Source organism: Magnusiomyces paraingens, assembly GCF_902498895.1.
Source record: "Magnusiomyces paraingens strain CBS 517.90 genome assembly, contig: contig3, whole genome shotgun sequence".
NCBI lineage: Eukaryota > Fungi > Ascomycota > Dipodascomycetes > Dipodascales > Dipodascaceae > Magnusiomyces > Magnusiomyces paraingens.
The window spans coordinates 2,195,096-2,212,500 of NW_022474069.1; the positions used below are offsets into that span (position 1 = coordinate 2,195,096).

Below are 17,405 nucleotides of genomic sequence, written 5' to 3' on the forward strand. Positions count from 1 at the left end.
GTAGTATAGTTGTTTTATTTCTTTCTTTCTTTCTTTCTTTCTTTTTTCCTTCCTTTATTTTTGTTCTTTTTATAAATATTAGGGTATAGTTTTTTTTTTAGAAAAAATCGGTTCAATAAAAGAAAATTTGACATTTGTTTGAACAAAAAATACTCCAAAAAAAAATTGTTTATTAGTTAGTCCCAATTGATCTCTATATATATATATTTACTCATTAAACCCATTTCATTTCTCTCTATCTCTCTCTCTCTCTCTCTCTCTCTCTCTCTCTCTCTCTCTCTCTCTCTCTCTCTTATTCCTCCTTTGCCTTGACAGGCTCATCCTGGATCGCAGCAATGGTAGTCCATCTAGGATAAATGCTAGCCAAAGCAGCAGTAGCACCCAAAAATCCAACGGCAATATCAGGCAAGCATCCCTTTTCAAGGGACCAGTGAACTGTGAGAGGCAAGTACGACAAGTTGATAACAATGGACTGCCACCATTGAGTCCATTTGACCTTCTTCTCGCCTCCCTTTTCGCTAGCCGCTGCTACTCTCTTGGCTAGCACGTACTCTCTAGCAATGCGAATGAAATCCAGCACAACATGGGCGGCCCACAAGTAACACGAATAGATCCACAGCTTCATCTGGGCGTCATCAGAAACTCCGCCAATGATTCCGTGCATTGCAAGGTATGCCACATTCTCAAGTGGCTGATACAATAAGTTGGCAGCAACCTGGATATAGGCCACAGCACGAAGCACAGGATCACTGGGCGGCGCGGCAGCTGTGTCAAAGGCCCACACCGCGAGAGGAACCAACCCCCAGAGACGATTAAAGATGCGAATGTCGGATATAAGCGACGAGAATGTACGTGTGCGTGTGGCTACATCGGCCACAGTGGCTGGCGAGACAATAGGTGAGCCCGTGAGAGCGTTGCGGGCAAACAAGAGTTTGGCAAGCAAGCCGATGGCTGGGTTAGTTTTAGAGGTGGTGGACACTGCCGAGTCTGTGGTGGAAGAAGCAGAAGCAACAGTAGTAGTAGCAGCAGTAGCAACACGCTTCAAAACCTCCGACACGAAAAGAAGACCGTAACCGGTAAAGGCAAGATTGGCATCATGGGTTCCGTAGGACCCCAGATTGGTGTTGGTCGCACGTATACGCGACTCGCTGCGGAGAGCGGGTGGTGCAATCAGGCGAAGAAAGTACGACACGGTGGCTGCAGGTTTTGCAGAGGGAGATGAGGAGGATGCCATTGTGAGTATTTGGATATGTGTATAATATGTGTTTAATAAAAGGGAAAGAGACTAATGGCGAGAAAAAAAAAAAAAAAAAAAAAAAAGGATCAACGGTGGAGATGATTGTTAATGAAGAGGTCTCGTGTGGTTGGCCAGAAAGAAGGAGGTAAAAGTGAAGAGACCAAAATTAAAAAAAATTAAAAAAAAATTAAAAAAAAAAAAAAGGGAGCTTTTAGGAGGTGGTGGATTTCTTTTTTTTTTTTTTTTTTGCGGAGAAATGGAGGGGATGTAAAGGATATTGGGATTAAAGAGGTTATATTAATTAAATAAATTATTATTCAGGCAGTATTAAAAAAAATATTAGAAAAAAAAAGAGAGAGAGGAACTTTGAATTACAATTTGAGTGACTGCACGTGACCTGGTTAAAGGAGATGCCTCGGCGGATGTTTATTTTTTTTTTTTAAGAGGTATCTTATGATAGTTATTTAAATGTCTCATACTTGATCTCTCATAGAGATAAGCCAAAAAAAACAAAACAAAAAAAACAGTTGAAATAAATTTTTGGTGGGGATGAAAAGGAGGGGCTTTTTTTTTTTTTTTTTTTTTAAAAAACAGGGACGGCTTTATATAAAACTACTCGGCAATTAAAACAAAACTTTTGACAGACCAAAATTTCTGGGTTTAAATTAATACCAGGCCTCGGAAGTGGGACAAATTATTGACATAGGAATTCTAACGAGATGAGATTATAAGAAATATTCAAAAAAATTTTTTTTTTTGTTAAAGTAAAGATAATTTTCATCATCGAGTATAATTGCCAATCAAGTTATTTTATTTTATTTTTTTTTTGCTTAGAAAATATACACAAGGGGATTTCTACGCGAAGTAAACAAGAAAAAAAGAAAAAAAAAAAAGAACAGGACGATTAGATGGGATGGTCCACGCGATTCAAAATCTCTTTAAATTTTTTGTTATTTTTAATTTAAAAGAAACAATATCTTAAATTATTTCTTTAAATATACTTTCATGAATTTTTTTTTTCTTCTTTTTGAATCTCAACTATTTATGTATTTAAAGGGGAATAATTCTCAGAGTAAAACGGTGTTAAAAAAAAATACCCTAGCCCTGGTAAGAATTTTAGACAAATGACTTTCTTGTGTTAAAGAGAGAGAAAGGAAAAAAAAAAAACCCCTTAAATCCCAAAGAGGTAATTTTAGATGAACCTAACCCTTGCGGAATTCATAGCAATCAACAGGTCATCATGATTTTTCAACAACATCTTTGAAAATTTGTATGAGGGTACCCTAACCTACAACACGGCTAGTACAAAAACTTCAAGAATATTACTATAAATAGCTTTTTTACTAACTCCTCCATAAAAGATACATTTATTACCACATTCGGCAAACCTACTTAAAAAAACCCTTGCCCTCATAAGTCAACCCTAACCCAAGTGAAAAATATCAATAATTAATTATAAATCATCCAAAACAAACAAAAATTAAAAAAATAAAGTAATTCTCGATATATAATGAACAAATCAAATAATTATAAAAAACGTTATTAAACAAAAAACCATATTTTATTAAATATTGTATAGAAATTTTGCCATTTGATGCCAGCCCAGTTTAATGCATACAAGAAATCGAGATGCCTTGATGGCCAAGTTGGTAAGGCGCGTCACTAGTAATGACGAGATCGTCGGTTCGAATCCGGCTCGAGGCACTTAACTTTTTGCATGTTTTTTAATTTTTTTAATAGAATATTGATGTTAGAAAATTTACTTATATGTATAAATTAGTAAAATCTGATTTATAATTTAATTATATTGAAATATATTTAATTATGGTTGATTATCATTAGATATAATAAATTCTAAAAAATTAATATTGTTATGATTTTTTTTTTCTACATGTACATTTATAAAACAAAACAGTGACAGTTAATGAGAGTAACAACAGTTTGAGGAAGAAGAAAAAATGCAAAGTTCAAGTGATAATGAAATGACTGAATAAAATACAATTTGATATAATACAACTGTTCAACTTCCTACTTTCTATAACATGATGGTTGGTCTTATTAGGAATTTGAAGAGATTCAAATGTTGGAATTATTAAAAAAATTTTTCAACAAATAAATTTATAAAAATAATAAAAGCAAAAAAAAAAAAAAAAAAAAAAGAAAGAAAAAAAAAAGAAACAAGAGGTTTAAATGATATAATATTTCAGTTATATCCTACTGGATCCTAAAAGAGCCTTCTTCAATTTAAGGGTCACAAATTTTCCATTTCATTTTTACATCGAATAAACAAAAACAATCTGTCAATTCACTGATACAGATATTGTGCCAATGAGAAAATAAAAATGATTATGTTTCAGCATCAAATTTAACTTTTTTAATGTGGTCCGGTAGCAAAATAAATTTTAGTGGATTTAATATATCTATATAGGTTATTGTTATATATATATTTTTTTATGTTAACTTCTAGTTATTATTTTCAATTGCAAAATATATATCCGATATATCTAGGTTTTAAATAATTATAAATGGCGTATAGTTTATATATCTGTGAAAAGTATGAACATTTATTACTAGGATGGCTCTTAAGGAATAGGGATTAGCATGTGAAAAGTATCTCTAGTTAAAAAAAAATAACAACGGAATCAATGTTAGATTTGATTTTAGTTGATTTAGAAATTTCCATAAGAAGAAGTTTTATTTCTATTGAAAACGATAGTAAGGAAGTATAAATAAAAGTGATTTCCCCCGTCTTTTTGATTTTTATTTCTTTCCTCTTACCATTCACTTTTCTCAACTTTTTTATTATTTACCTCTACAAATATCATCTACTACCATCTACTACCATCTACTACCATCTACTACCATCTACTACCATCTACTACCATCTACTACCATCTACTACCATCTACTACCATCTACTACCATCTACTACCATCTACTACCATCTACTACCATCTACTACCATCTACTACCATCTACTACCATCTACTACCATCTACTACCATCTACTACCATCTACTACCATCTACTACCATCTACTACTATCAACAACTATCAACAACTATCAACAACTATCAACAACTATCAACAACTATCAACAACTATTCTCCATACCATACTATCCATAACCACACACTCTCAAATTTCTTTCCTATTATCACGTTCAACATATTGCAGTCGTCTATTGGTAAGTCCTCTTATGTCAATACACCCAATGCACTCAATGCCCAAGTTATTGATCTAACACTCTAATAGACAAACACCTCCTTGACTTAACCTCGGAGTCATATAGTCATGTCAAGCCGTCATTAATTCCTTTATTGTCAAAGCCTACTTATTGTAAGTTTTCATATACCAACGCATCTAATATTTAGGTTCTTAATCTAACTCTCTACTAGAAAAAATACACGACCGGCTCGAGGTCAATGTTAAATGTTCAGCGTTAGTTAACATAGGCTCCTTTATAAACGAAATAATCAATATTAATATATCACTCAATGTCCCAAACCTGACATCTCATCCAAGGAAAATTCAAGGGACTTATCATTACGGTTATTCAGACGTGACAACCTCAACTACATCGACGATTTCAGCTACTACTTCAGCTACTACTTCACCGACTACCTCACTACCTCACTACCTCACTACCTCACTACCTCACTACCTCACTACCTCACTACCTCACTACCTCACTACCTCACTACCTCACTACCTCACTACCTCACTACCTCACTACCTCACTACCTCACTACCTCACTACCTCACTACCTCACTACCTCACTACCTCACTACCTCACTACCTCACTACCTCACTACCACCACTTTACTACATCGACCTCACTGCCGCTATCTCACTACCACTATTTCACTACCACTTACAACACTATTATATCGACCCATTGTGCTTTCTGTTATTCAATGTTTTGATGGTTGGTCGCAGAATAATCAAGGAGTGCCGACCTTGACCCTGCCTTTAGACCACCTCTTGGATTACCAGAGGAACCACGTCCACCATTGATGAAAGTATCATTCAGCCTCTTTGTCTATTGTTTTGTGTTGTGGTGTATCGACTTGTTGTATTTTCAGTTAATCAATGTTTTACCATTCATTCATCTCAGCAGTTTTTTTTTTTTTTTTTTTTTTTTTTTTTTTTTTTTTATTTTTTTTTTTTTTTATTTTTTTTTTTTTTTTTATTTTTTTATTTTTTTTTTTTTTTTTTTTTTTTTTTTTTTTTTTTTTTTTTTATTTTTTTTATTTTTTTTATTTTTTTTATTTTTTTTTAACCTTTACCTTTACCTTTACCTTTACCTTTACCTTTACAACTATATCACCATCTAAGACTATCAACTATTATTCACTATTATCAACCATAAACCACTATTGTCATCCATGAATCACTATTATCACTATTATCACTATTATCGATTATGATCTATTATTTTTCATACCATACGATATTCATACTCACTATCATCCACATTACTTTAAAATTATTTCTTTCAACATGCTGCAGTCGTCTTTTGGTAGGTCTACTCATTCAAATGCTCCTAATATTTAGGTCATTGATCTAACCCTTTACTAGACAAACATGCAATTCACTCAACCTCAAGAGTATACCGTCATCCTTTGCCATCATTGAATTTGTTATTGTTGCAGTCGTCTTTTGGTAAGTCTAATAATTCCAATGTACCCAATACTTATCTCATTGACCTAACTCTCTTTTAGACATACATGCGATTCACTCAACCTCAAGAGTATACCGTCATCCTTTGCCATCATTGATTTTGTTATTGTTGCAGTCGTCTTTTGGTCAGTTTACTTAATCCAATGCATCTAATACTTATCTCATTGACCTAACTCTCTTTTAGACAATCATGCTATTCTCTCAATTCCAAAGCTATACAGTCATGGTTCTCCACAATAGCTTCCTTTATGGACATGACGATCAAAGTAACTCTATCCATCTATCGTTAATGATAATGCATACAACATTGCAAACGCATGTTAGATAAACTAATGGAACTGGTGAAGATCGTTTGTGACAACCTGCAACTGCTTTTGCAAGCAACTACCACACACCTACACACACCTACACACATACCGCTACCTCATTTCCTCACTACCTCACTACCTCATTTCCATTTACAACACCATTATATCGACCCATTGTACTTTTAGCTTTTCAATGTTTTTATGGTTGGTCGCCGATTAAGCAAGGTTTGTCGCCCTTGATTCTGCTTATTGACCTCCTTATTGTTATCAAGAGGAACCACGTCCATCATTGATGAACGTGCGATGCACCCTCTTTATCGGTTGTTTTGTGTTGTGGTGAATCCACCTATTATGCTTTCTGTTATTCAATGTTTGATGGTTGGTCGCAGAATAATCAAGGAGTGCCGACCTTGACCCTGTATATTGACCACCTCTTGGATTACCAGAGGAACCACACTCACCATTGATGAAAGTATGATGCAGCCTCTTTGGCGATTATGTTGTGGTGAATCGACTCATTGTGCTTTCTGTTATTCAATGTTTTGATGGTTGGCCGCAGAATAATCAGGGAGTGCCGACCTTGACCCTGCCTTTAGACCACCTCTTGGTTTACCGGAGGAACCACGTCCATCATTGATGAAAGAGCGATGCACCCTCTTTGATTGTTTTGTGTCGTGGTGAATCGTCGGATTGTGCTTTCTGTTATTCAATGTTTGATGGTTGGTTGCAGATTATTCAAGGAATGCTGACCTCGACCCTGCTTTTTGACCACTTCTTGGTTTACCATACACATCATGTTGAACAACCTTTTTGACATTTTTGTGCTTTAACTTTACCCCTCATACAAGCCGTTGATGCTTTTCACCAGCTGTTTCACTTTATTCAATATCTATATTCTCGTACAATACCTCGGATAATAGTTAAATAAATGCACCATTCCGCAGTTAAACGATGTATTTTTTGCGTGTAATGCGAACGTCATTAAGAACCTTACCTCTCGTTTATACAAATTCATAATCCTCTATGAGTTATCATTTTTTTCCCTTGATAAATGAAATTCAAGAAGATTTTAACAATCAAAGTTAAAAACCTGAATTAATTTGGGGAGATATGTGACTTCTTGTTCTTTGTAAAATTGCATCAGGATTTATTTTTGTGCTGTTTGTGATCAATGTTAAAGTCAAATTAAACTTTTATTGTGAAATCAGAAATATATATAGTAAGAACAAATGGAATATTGCTGATACTGATATATAAATCTATAACTTTTGAATATAATCATACGAATGAATCTGGCTCAATACCTTTTTTTTTATTTTGTAATGATTAAACTGTGTCAATTAGGTCCTTTAATCTCAATAATACCCAATTGCCACTTTAATCATTTTGTTTATTGCTTTTATTTTATACGGAAGAACGAAACCATCGAAGCAAGAGTTTTAGCCGAAATAATATTTTATTACTTTTTGAGATTATTGTTGAACTCCTTAACCTTAATATTTTAGTTAAATACCTAAAACAATGAAACCATCAGGAAGCCATTTACCAAGCAGTAGCTTATGGACTCTTTGTAATTGAGTTGTACAATTTATTTTTGCTCCCGGAAATATTTTGATCATTAAGTTTATCCAGCAATAGGTTACGTATAAAATTCCATATATATATATGCCCCACAAAATATGAATTTAGCTCACATGGGACATTTTTTTTCCTACAATCTATTCAGAATCATATTGAGGTCCTAGGAATCTGTTCCCTAATTGCTTTATATTGATATGGGACAATTAATCATACAGGAGATGGTTGTAGGGATTACCTCTGTGTTTGTTAATCGGGGGAAAGTTAATCCATGATTTAAGATTCATTTTTGAGAGCTAAATAGGACTAAAAGGGCCATACAGGCATTTCGCCTAGTTCTCAATTCATCTTTCTTCATTAAGTTTATTTGTATTGATTTTTTTTTAAAATCATTTAAAGTAACTGTAATTTTGCCACTTTCCATTTTTAAAATAAAAAATTCCTTTTTTTTTCGTATTCCTTCTAGCAAAAACTTTTCTCTTTTTTTCTCATTTTACTATTAAAATGTCCGACGTCACTATTGATCTTTCCAAAGTGTCTCATATTGTTGTTGATTGGGACGAAACAATCACGAAGATTGCGACAATACATCTTCTGGCTGCAGCGGCATATCAGATTAAACCAGAATTAGAACCCAAATGGAAAGCTTTGATGGAAAATAATGTTGCTGAGGTCTCAAAATTTGCCTCATTATTTAAGCCCACTACTTTGGCACTGAGCAGCACCCCGGAGCTGGACGCCGAAATTGAATTTCTTGAAGGTCTTAAGCCTTTGGAGTATGGTTTGACTAAAAAAATAGAGGACTCTCAAATATTTAAGGGTTTAAATCCAGCAGTTTTTTTAGATCTTATTCCTCAGATTGAATTTATCGATGGCTGGTGGGATTTTGCCAAAATGGTTGAATCCGCCGATGACCCTCCAGGGATTGTTATTTTGAGCCAAGGTCTCTCTTCAGAGTTTGTGCGGGCGGTAATTGATGCCAATTATCCCGAAAATAAAATTATAATTTATGGTAATGATATTGACTGGGATACTGGAAAGATTTTCCCTGAAGGCTACCAGGTTGACGCCAAATTTGAAGAAAGTCTCACGGATCCTGCCGTCGTCCATGGCTATGTGCGTAATATTACGGACAAGGAGCGCATTGTATCTAAACTCAAAAAAGAAGCTTTGAAGGTTGGAAAGGACTTGTGGTATTTTGGAGATAGTCCTGTAGACACACTTTCCTTGTTGGTTTCAAGTAGAGGCGTTGTTGTGAACAATAAGGAGACTTTTGATAATCTTACTGATGAGCTCAAGGTTCCTGATCTCGGCTATATTGCCAACTGGAATGAAATTAAATTTGAAAGCACATGAATAAATATTAATTAGTCTTAGATAATGAAATGTCAATGTTAGCTTTTATATTTTACATTAAGATTTTTTTTGTGACAGGGAGATTGGCGAAGTTTGGTGATATGTTGGCCGAAAAAGAAGTTTTAAGTGTCCATGGAATGTTTTCCACGCAGTAGCCGCACTCACCCTAATAAGGAGTCTTAGTGATAAGTACAAACCTCCAGATCTCAATTGACTGAATTGAATAAAAAAGAAGTCATAAAATTCCTAAGTATAAAATTTCTGTATTAACTAAAAAAAATCAATTGAAAAAAAAAAATAAAATAATAAGGTTTCTTGAAAAAAAAAAAACAAATTGATTTAGAAAATTAATGAGCTCATTAATTTTCTAAATCAATTTGTTTTTTTTTTTTCAACTCTCGAGAGTTGTATTTTAACAAGCAACCCAAGTTTCAGCACAACTAGTCGCAAGAGTAGCTGGGATGGGATTGGCCCGCAGGCTGTGAATGAAATTTCTAACAAGCTGATCAAAAATCTCACCACATAGTCACAAAAATTAGAAGAACAGGATTTTCAGAGGTCTATAAAAAACCCAAAAATTCCTCTCTTTTTTTTATATAAAAATTTATCCATAAAGTAAAATTTATTTTTCAGAAACCAATTCGGAATTTTAACTCTTGTGAAAAATAGATAAAAAATCAACATTATTAACAACATAGGAATACCAGTTTGTTTATTGTAAGTTAATTAATATGAAAAAAAAGCATAAAAAAGCTAACTTGACAGGGCAATGAAACTTAATCTTTTGATAGGCACATTGTTGTCCCTTTGCACAATTGCCAACGCCTACACCTATTATTTAAACACCACATTGCCATGTCCAACTGATTCAAATTCCTTTATTGAACCTTCAGTGCCCGTTTCAAAATCTGTTTCTGCCTTATTTGATGAGTCTTCTGGGACACCTACTGTAGAAATTCTAGCTGATGGAACTCAGACTTGTCTTCCTACTCTTGACTATGAATTCAGTCCCTTTGGTTGCCAGGTTGCATGCCCGTCCGCTGTTGCTGCTGCTGCTAATACTGAACTTTCGTGCAATGATCTAGTTAATGGGTACCATGATGAGTTTGTCTACTGCTTGCGCTGTCAATTGGAAATTTCTGGCTTTTCAAATACTCTTAGCGAAGCTGCTATCAATAAATTTATTGATTGTGGTATTAATATTAGTTGCGACATTACAAGCTCATCATCATCACCATCGTCTTTAACTGTTACTGTTCCGTCTACAACTGCTACTCCAACTATCACGACCTCTTTACCAAGCACTCCACCATTGACTACTGAAACTACTAGTATTGTCACAATCACGTCGTACACCACTCATTCTACTGTTTCTGGAACTATTACTGTTACAGTTGTTGAGCCGTGCGAAACCACTACTGTAACAGTTGTAATTTGTCCAATTACTTCGGATTCAACAACTTCCTATTCAACTTCCACACTGACAGAGGAACTCAAAATTACTTCCAAATACACAAGCTATGTCACTCTTACATCGTACTCTACGCGTTCTACAGTTACTGGCACTGTAACTGTTACTTTAATTGAGCCTTGTGAAATTACCGAAACATTGGTTGTTGAGCCTGTCACATTGAGTGACACTACAGTACTTTCCACGTCGACAGTCACTCTTGTTTCTAGCATCACTAGCAACACTGCCCCTACCACTTTGGTTGTTGAAGAAATTACTTCAAGCGATGTTGTTGTACATTTTACGTCCACCGTGAGCCCTTCAAATGTTGCTAGTGTTTTTGTCAAATCCGAAGAAGTTTCCAGTACTGCTGTCACAGAGTCGAAAAAGATTACAAGCTATATTACTGTAACTTCTTATTTGACATCCATTGGAATTTCAGGTACTGTGACCTATACTATTGTTGTGCCTTCTGAGGTTCCGGAAACTTTGGTTATTGAAGAAATTACTTCGAGTGATGTTTTGGTACTTTCTACATCCACACTGGCCCCGTCTTCTGAAATCACTAATGTTCCTGTTACAGAGGTTGAGGAAGTCATAAGCTACGTTACTCTTACTTCTTACTTGACTCAGATCAGTACCTCGGGCACTGTTACTCAGACTTTTGTTAAACCCTCGGAAGTCCTAGAAACTTTGGTCATTGAATCCATCGCATCGAGTGATGTTACTTTATTTTCAACATCTACAGTGACTCCATCTAAAGTCATCATTACTCCTGTCTCTGAACCCGGAGTGACTGTTGCTTTTGTCTCCGAATCAATCACCAGCTATATCACTCTCACTTTTTACCAGACACAGACTTTCAGTGTTGGAACCTCAATTGTCTCAGTAGTTGAACCTGTATTGAGTACTCAGGCAATTGTGGTGGAAGCATCAACGTCGTCGTCTTCTCTTCCTAGCACTACGTCTTTAATTGAACAAGTACCCAGTGGTAACGTGTCTGGGTTTGTAGAAACTCAAGTTACCCAAGTTAACAAAGGTAACCATTTTATGACATCGCTCAATGCACTTGGCGTTATTTTTATTTTGATACTTGCCATTTAAGAGTATTGGGTATAAATTTAAAGAAGTAATTTTCTATTCCATAGTTTTTTTTTGTATAGTTTATAATTTATTCGTGAAAAAATATATATTTAATTATTCTTTACTTTTATTTCTATCCCAGGTATTTGTTTGTTTTGTAATCTCACCCTATAATTCATTTCTACCAGCTATTTACTATTAATCCGAGTCATTGTCGCTATCAGAGTCCTCGGCATATTTTGGCGCTGCTGCATCATCGTCGTCCTCATCATCACCATTGTCCTTGGGCAACCCAGATGCCGGTGCAGCAGCAAGGACCTCTGTTGCCGGATCCAAAGAAGCGGCACCCGTTGCCTCGATTTCCTTATTGATACGTTCCGAGAGGTTGTTCATCTCTGTGTCATCATCGGTGAACACCTTTTTGGTGGGCTTAGGCATGTCATCATCTCCAAATACAATCTTTTTTGGTTTTTTAATATCTGTGGAGACAGAGGCGGTCGAAGAAGAAAATGAAGAATTGGAACCATCAGAAACAGTCTTGCTGTATGTGCTGTTGCTGTCACGCAGAGTGCCCTGCACGGATATTAATCGCCCAGAAACAAGAACGCGCTTGATGGAGAAGTTGACAACCTCGTAAACTTTGTCTCCGTTACCGTCAACCCAGTAGCCCAAAGATTTTGATGCACCAGCCAGTTTGTTTGCATCGGATGCCTTTTCTTTGCTATCTGCGCTTTCTTCTCCAGTTTCTGCACCATCCTTGGCTTGGTTCTTTTGCTCTTGTTCCTTTTCAATGCTATCAACGGCTGCATCAACTGCATTGGCAGTCTCGTCATTGGCGTCATAGTAAGTTTCATCGGCTTCAAAATAAACAAACTCCCAGTCTTCTGGGATGCTGTCGCGGCGAATGCTTGCATGGAAAACGTCGTTGACAAGCAGCGACAAATGGGAGGGGGCCTGTAGGTTGATGACGCCCTGGACAACATCGCCTTGCTGAGGTTTCCAGATGAGCAAGTCGACAGCGATCCACAGGAATGCGTAGGGACTTTCGTGGACAATTTTCCCGACGGGCAGCAGTATTTCGTCGTTGTTGTCTTTGGCATCGTCACCAGAGTTTTGTGCAGCCGCTGCCTTCTTGCGCGCCCGATACTCACCCTCGTCTTGGCCCAGCAGCTGCAGCGAGTTGTATGCAAGAACAACACCGCCAACTGGTGCGTACCAGGTCATGAGCAGTGGGTCCAGGTGCTGTGACTTGATACCGTAGACTGGGTTGAGAGAGTACATGGGCGCGAGTGAGACGTACATGGTGGTGGTGACTTTGCGGAAACACTGTGAGAGGCCTGTGGCCGGGTCGACTGGGTTTTTAAGCTCGACATAGGACTTGACGCGTTGACGAGTTGCGTGGCCGGAGGTGGGTTTTTGACGCTTTGCTGTTGGCGCGTGTTCTGTGATGATTGTTGATTCCGTAGTCATATTGATTGACGATGGAGAGGGGGATGGGTGTTGAAAGATTAAAAAAATTGTTTTGTTGAAAGTGCGTATAAAAAAAAAATTTTTTTTTCTAAAAAAAAATTATATAAGCGCATTAAAAAAAAAAAAAAACCAAACCTCCAAAACCCAAATCACCAACTAGGGCTTCAGGACTCTCTCCAAAAATGGTATAACCCACTTCAGTCGTGAAGCGCAGAAAACCTAAAATCAAAGAAAATGTAGATACGTTGCTCGCGGTCCACCACATACTTAGACTGAATTCCCATAAACCCGTTCCAGTCACAGCGAATGTTTTGTGTTTCTCCGATACTAATACCCTCGATGGCCATGGTGAGTTGTCTAAAGTCGTACCAAAACGTTGCAACGTCTTCATCCAATGCCTGTTCTTCGTCCTCGTCTTCTTCTTGTTCTGTACGTTGACTTTTGTCACGTACAGGCTCTGTTTGTGTCCACAAATAAAACCGCTCGATCCCAGGGAACGCGTCTTCTTCTGGGAAATACTGTGCCGAGTCGGACATTTCAGCCTTGGACACAAATGTGAGTCGTGGTGCCTCGTTCGATGCCCGGATCTGGAGCCTTGATGTCTGTAACACTATCATCTCGTGCAACTTTTGCGCTAAAATCTTGCCGCGAAATAACACTTTGAATCGAAGATTGGAAATGTCTAGCCCCATTACTCGGCCAGTCTGATGCTCTAGCCGTCTCTGCTCACGCCGCTGTTCTTTCCGTAGTTCGCGCCGCTGCTCACGGAGCACTTTGCGACGTTCTTCGCGAGCCTGCTCGCGTTCTTGTTTTCGTAACTCTTTTTCATCGTCCTTCTTGCGCCCGAAAAAAAGATCGTTGTCTTCTTCTTCTTCTTCTTCGGAATCTGAGATTTGAGATACATTAAGATCTTTTTCTTTCTCAACTTCTTCCTCTTCGTCTTCTTCGTATTCTTCATCATCTTCTTCTTCATCTTCCTCATCATCATACTCATCATTAATCTCGTCCTCCTCGTCACTACCCAAAGGCAACGTTTCACTGTAGGGATCTACGGTGAGCACGGGGAACTCACACTTGATTGCCATGTTCTGGCCGTCCTCAAAAACCAGTACAAACGTCTCATCTCCTGTTGCCTTATACTTGATACGGCAAATCATATTTGATCTCAAGTTTTCATCTTCACCTCTAGCCCGACCAGGCCTCTGTGGGTTCCGTCGTCTTGTACTGTTTTCTCCTGTAAACTCGTCATTTTCACTATCATCATACCCTCCACCTCCACCACCTCCTCCCTGCCTCGTAGTTCCACTCCGCGATGCTGCAGTTTCGCTGGCTGCCAGGATCTTGAGGCATTGTAACAGCCGGTGCATTGGTAATGCAAAAGTGTAAAGGGCATCTGGGTCCGATTTTCGGTAAGTTGCAAACAGCGCACGTTCCAGGTACACACGAGCAATCCCCATATGGATACGACCCATATTGAACGCAAGTCCGTTTTCATCAATCATGACTGTCACAGGTACATCCTTGCTCACCATTCGTGCAAGTGCTTCTTCTTCCTCTGTTGCAAAATGTGCTCCATGGCTTAGATCCCCATCACTATCATGATCCAAATCAAACCCGGCCATCCCAGGTGTCTGCGTTGTATCTCCTGGCTTGCGGTGCCGCTGCGTGCTCTGGGTTGTGAACGGGTTCCCGCGACCTGTACCCATTGAGCGCGCGTAGGAATTCCCGCTAACACCTTGACCACCTTCGTAGACTTTAGCTGCGGGCTGGATCGCTTTGAGCGCGCGGTACACATGGGCAATGTGTTTTGTAGACGCGTAGAAGTCGTACTCGGAATCATCAATAGGGTCCCTGCCACCGGTCTCGTGAAACGAGGCTTGTGAGGGGTCATTTTCAGACCCATTGTAGGAAGCTGGAGAAGTACTGGATCTGTGCTCGTCGGGATCGGTATGCTCGTTATCCATGAGGCCCTCAAGATCAAGCTCGAGGTCATGCACATTGGGTTCTCTGAATGACGTTGTTGCTGTTTTCGAGGCTTTCCGGGATGCTGCTTGTTTCTCCGATTGTAGCCTTTGGCCTTGATTGTGAGATTCTAAGCTCATTATGACCAAAAAAAAAAAACCCCCCCCGCTACTAAGCCAGATCGGATTGTTTTTAATAAAGCCTTTAAAGTCGGTTAAGTATTGTGATGAGAATCTGAGGTGTCTCTGTATGTGGCCAATTTTTTTTTTTTTTTTTAGCCCCACCACTCAATTTTTCTTTTTTGATCTCTCCGCTCCACATAAAAGTTCCGACCTCCCTTTTCATATATACCGGTACAATGCCCCGTCCCCGCCGCCAAAACGCTCCACCTGTGGCCCTGATAGCTACTCTTGGAGCTGCCGCTGTTGCAGCAGCAGCTGCTGCATATTTCTACTTTTCATCTGCTCCGTCTTCGAAAGAGTCGCTGCAGCTTCCACACAAACAGATCTCCGAGCCCAAGAAAAAAACTAGCACCCAGCAAGTGGCCATCATATTGTCCAAGGTATATATTCATTATAAGATTTAATCATGATGATCTAAAACTAATTTAACAGGACTTAATTGAAAACGGTGACGTTCCGTTTGCAGATCTGCTAGCAAAGTTCCCTAACCTTGTTTTCATTTACTTCCCCGCAGACTTTTCTGAAGAAGGAGAAGAAGAAGAAGAAAATGAAGATTTACCCCGCGACATTGAACAGCTACAACTTCCGGATCCCATTGCAGAAGTTATCGACATTGCCAAAGATTCATACAAGTTTCTTCCGTGCGGAACAGCAACTGGTGCTACTCACATTGTTAAACACTTGCGTCCACAGGTCTTGGTGGTCCCACGCAGCCATAACGACCGCGAAGATCGACAAGTCAAGGAACAAGACGTTACTCGGTTTGTGGGATCTGTGCAAGAGATTGAAGACGATGCAGCTGATTTCTTTGCATCGATGCTTGTTTGAACTGAGCTGAACTAAGCTGAATCCAAAGATGTTTTTTTTTTTTTTTTTTGTTTATACATATATATTGTTATCCGTTTTATATGCTTTATATACCGTTTTTTCTTAAAAATTTCTATAGTCTACTTAACTCATGACGACGGGTGACTGCTCTTTGAATCCACCAGCCAGCGCCAAACATCATGCTGCCGCGCCGCAGCAGGGTTGTTATAGCCATTATGCAGTTCCCATTTACGTTTGCGCGACCAGCGGCGTTCGGCAGCATGTCCCCGCCAGAGTCGGTACATGAGTGCCCACATCTGGTCTGTTCTCGAGAGTTCGTGTTTGAGCGCGCGATGACTATGATGGTGCTGTGGCCGCGGTTCCGAGAGTGGAGATTGATGCAGCGGCGGGTGTGGATGTAGTTGTGAAGAATTTGTAGAGGACGAGGATGCAGGGGAGGCGGAATGTTGAGCCGAGGCTGTTGTTGAATTAAGAATGGCACTACGAGCAGCCATTGCTGAAGCAGAAGAGGAAGCAGCAGCGGCAGTAGCATTAGTAGCAGCAGCAGAGGCGGCGGCGGCGGCGGCAGCAGCAGATGATGAAGAAGAAGAAGAAGAAGAAGAAGAAGAAGAAGAAGGATTATTTTGCAAAATTCCAGTTCCCATCATGGTAACTCTGCGGATATTTCTAAGCTGAGCAAAGTTAAAGACGGAAACACCAATGGCCAAGGCCATGATTATACCGGAGACAGAACCAAAGCCATAAGTAGTTTCCTCGATAAAGTTTTCGAGATTCATGCCGTAAAGGGATGCAAAGAAAGCACCAGTGGTGAAGCCGAGAGTTGTGATTGTGACTTTTAGCTCCATGAGCATGAGTGAGTTGCGGTTAGCATCTAGAATGATGTTGATGATTTCCTCAGTATTTTTGACATTGGCAATTACTTGGCCAGACTGTTGTACCATTTCATCGCACTGCTTGTAATAAGACTCCAAAAGCAGCTCCATATCTGCGTGGTCGTCGAGTGAGCGGTGTGCAAAGGCTTCTGGGTTTTCGTACTTTTCAGTCAGGTACATGCCAACAAGATCGTCATCTGAGTCAAGCACTTCGTTGAGCAAGTTTTTAATAAGCAATGACTTTTGGTGGAACTTGATGAGAGACTTGTTACGGATCAAAAGTTCCTTGAGTTGCTCACGATCAATGTGGTCTTCAAGAGATGCAAGAATGGAGTTGACTGTGGAGATGTGTTGTTTGAGCTCTGTTTCAAGGGTTGATACCACGTTGATCAGAA

General features: G+C 38.6%; 8 protein-coding genes across 8 annotated transcripts in view; 4 read left to right on the forward strand and 4 right to left on the reverse strand.

Annotated features, from left to right (window-relative positions):
* Positions 1 to 292: 292 nt before the first annotated feature.
* SAPINGB_P003990 (uncharacterized protein) lies at positions 293 to 1,234 on the reverse strand (the record flags this gene model as incomplete). The annotated part of the gene is made up of 1 exon (XM_031998705.1): positions 293 to 1,234. The coding sequence occupies one exon, from the start codon at positions 1,232 to 1,234 to the stop codon at positions 293 to 295; it is 942 nt and encodes a 313-aa protein (XP_031854596.1).
* A 4,507-nt stretch (positions 1,235 to 5,741) lies between these two features.
* SAPINGB_P003991 (uncharacterized protein) lies at positions 5,742 to 6,161 on the forward strand (the record flags this gene model as incomplete). The annotated part of the gene is made up of 4 exons (XM_031998706.1): positions 5,742 to 5,760; positions 5,820 to 5,903; positions 5,963 to 6,046; positions 6,106 to 6,161. 4 exons carry the CDS (start codon positions 5,742 to 5,744, stop codon positions 6,159 to 6,161), a joined length of 243 nt encoding a protein of 80 aa, XP_031854597.1.
* Positions 6,162 to 8,311: 2,150 nt separating this feature from the next.
* SAPINGB_P003992 (uncharacterized protein) lies at positions 8,312 to 9,163 on the forward strand (the record flags this gene model as incomplete). Its single annotated transcript, XM_031998707.1, has 1 exon — positions 8,312 to 9,163. The coding sequence occupies one exon, from the start codon at positions 8,312 to 8,314 to the stop codon at positions 9,161 to 9,163; it is 852 nt and encodes a 283-aa protein (XP_031854598.1).
* Positions 9,164 to 9,932: 769 nt separating this feature from the next.
* On the forward strand, positions 9,933 to 11,717 carry SAPINGB_P003993 (uncharacterized protein; the record flags this gene model as incomplete). The annotated part of the gene is made up of 1 exon (XM_031998708.1): positions 9,933 to 11,717. One exon carries the CDS (start codon positions 9,933 to 9,935, stop codon positions 11,715 to 11,717), a length of 1,785 nt encoding a protein of 594 aa, XP_031854599.1.
* A 177-nt stretch (positions 11,718 to 11,894) lies between these two features.
* SAPINGB_P003994 (uncharacterized protein) lies at positions 11,895 to 13,166 on the reverse strand (the record flags this gene model as incomplete). Its single annotated transcript, XM_031998709.1, has 1 exon — positions 11,895 to 13,166. The coding sequence occupies one exon, from the start codon at positions 13,164 to 13,166 to the stop codon at positions 11,895 to 11,897; it is 1,272 nt and encodes a 423-aa protein (XP_031854600.1).
* A 197-nt stretch (positions 13,167 to 13,363) lies between these two features.
* SAPINGB_P003995 (uncharacterized protein) lies at positions 13,364 to 15,268 on the reverse strand (the record flags this gene model as incomplete). Its single annotated transcript, XM_031998710.1, has 1 exon — positions 13,364 to 15,268. One exon carries the CDS (start codon positions 15,266 to 15,268, stop codon positions 13,364 to 13,366), a length of 1,905 nt encoding a protein of 634 aa, XP_031854601.1.
* Positions 15,269 to 15,486: 218 nt separating this feature from the next.
* On the forward strand, positions 15,487 to 16,138 carry SAPINGB_P003996 (uncharacterized protein; the record flags this gene model as incomplete). The annotated part of the gene is made up of 2 exons (XM_031998711.1): positions 15,487 to 15,690; positions 15,743 to 16,138. 2 exons carry the CDS (start codon positions 15,487 to 15,489, stop codon positions 16,136 to 16,138), a joined length of 600 nt encoding a protein of 199 aa, XP_031854602.1.
* A 128-nt stretch (positions 16,139 to 16,266) lies between these two features.
* The window catches only part of SAPINGB_P003997 (uncharacterized protein), a gene marked incomplete at both ends in the record, with an annotated part of 2,037 nt that continues 898 nt past the window's right edge, over positions 16,267 to 17,405 (reverse strand). The window contains one exon of the mRNA XM_031998712.1: positions 16,267 to 17,405. This exon is cut by the window's right edge and continues 898 nt beyond it. Within this exon, the coding sequence (XP_031854603.1) occupies positions 16,267 to 17,405 (1,139 nt within the window).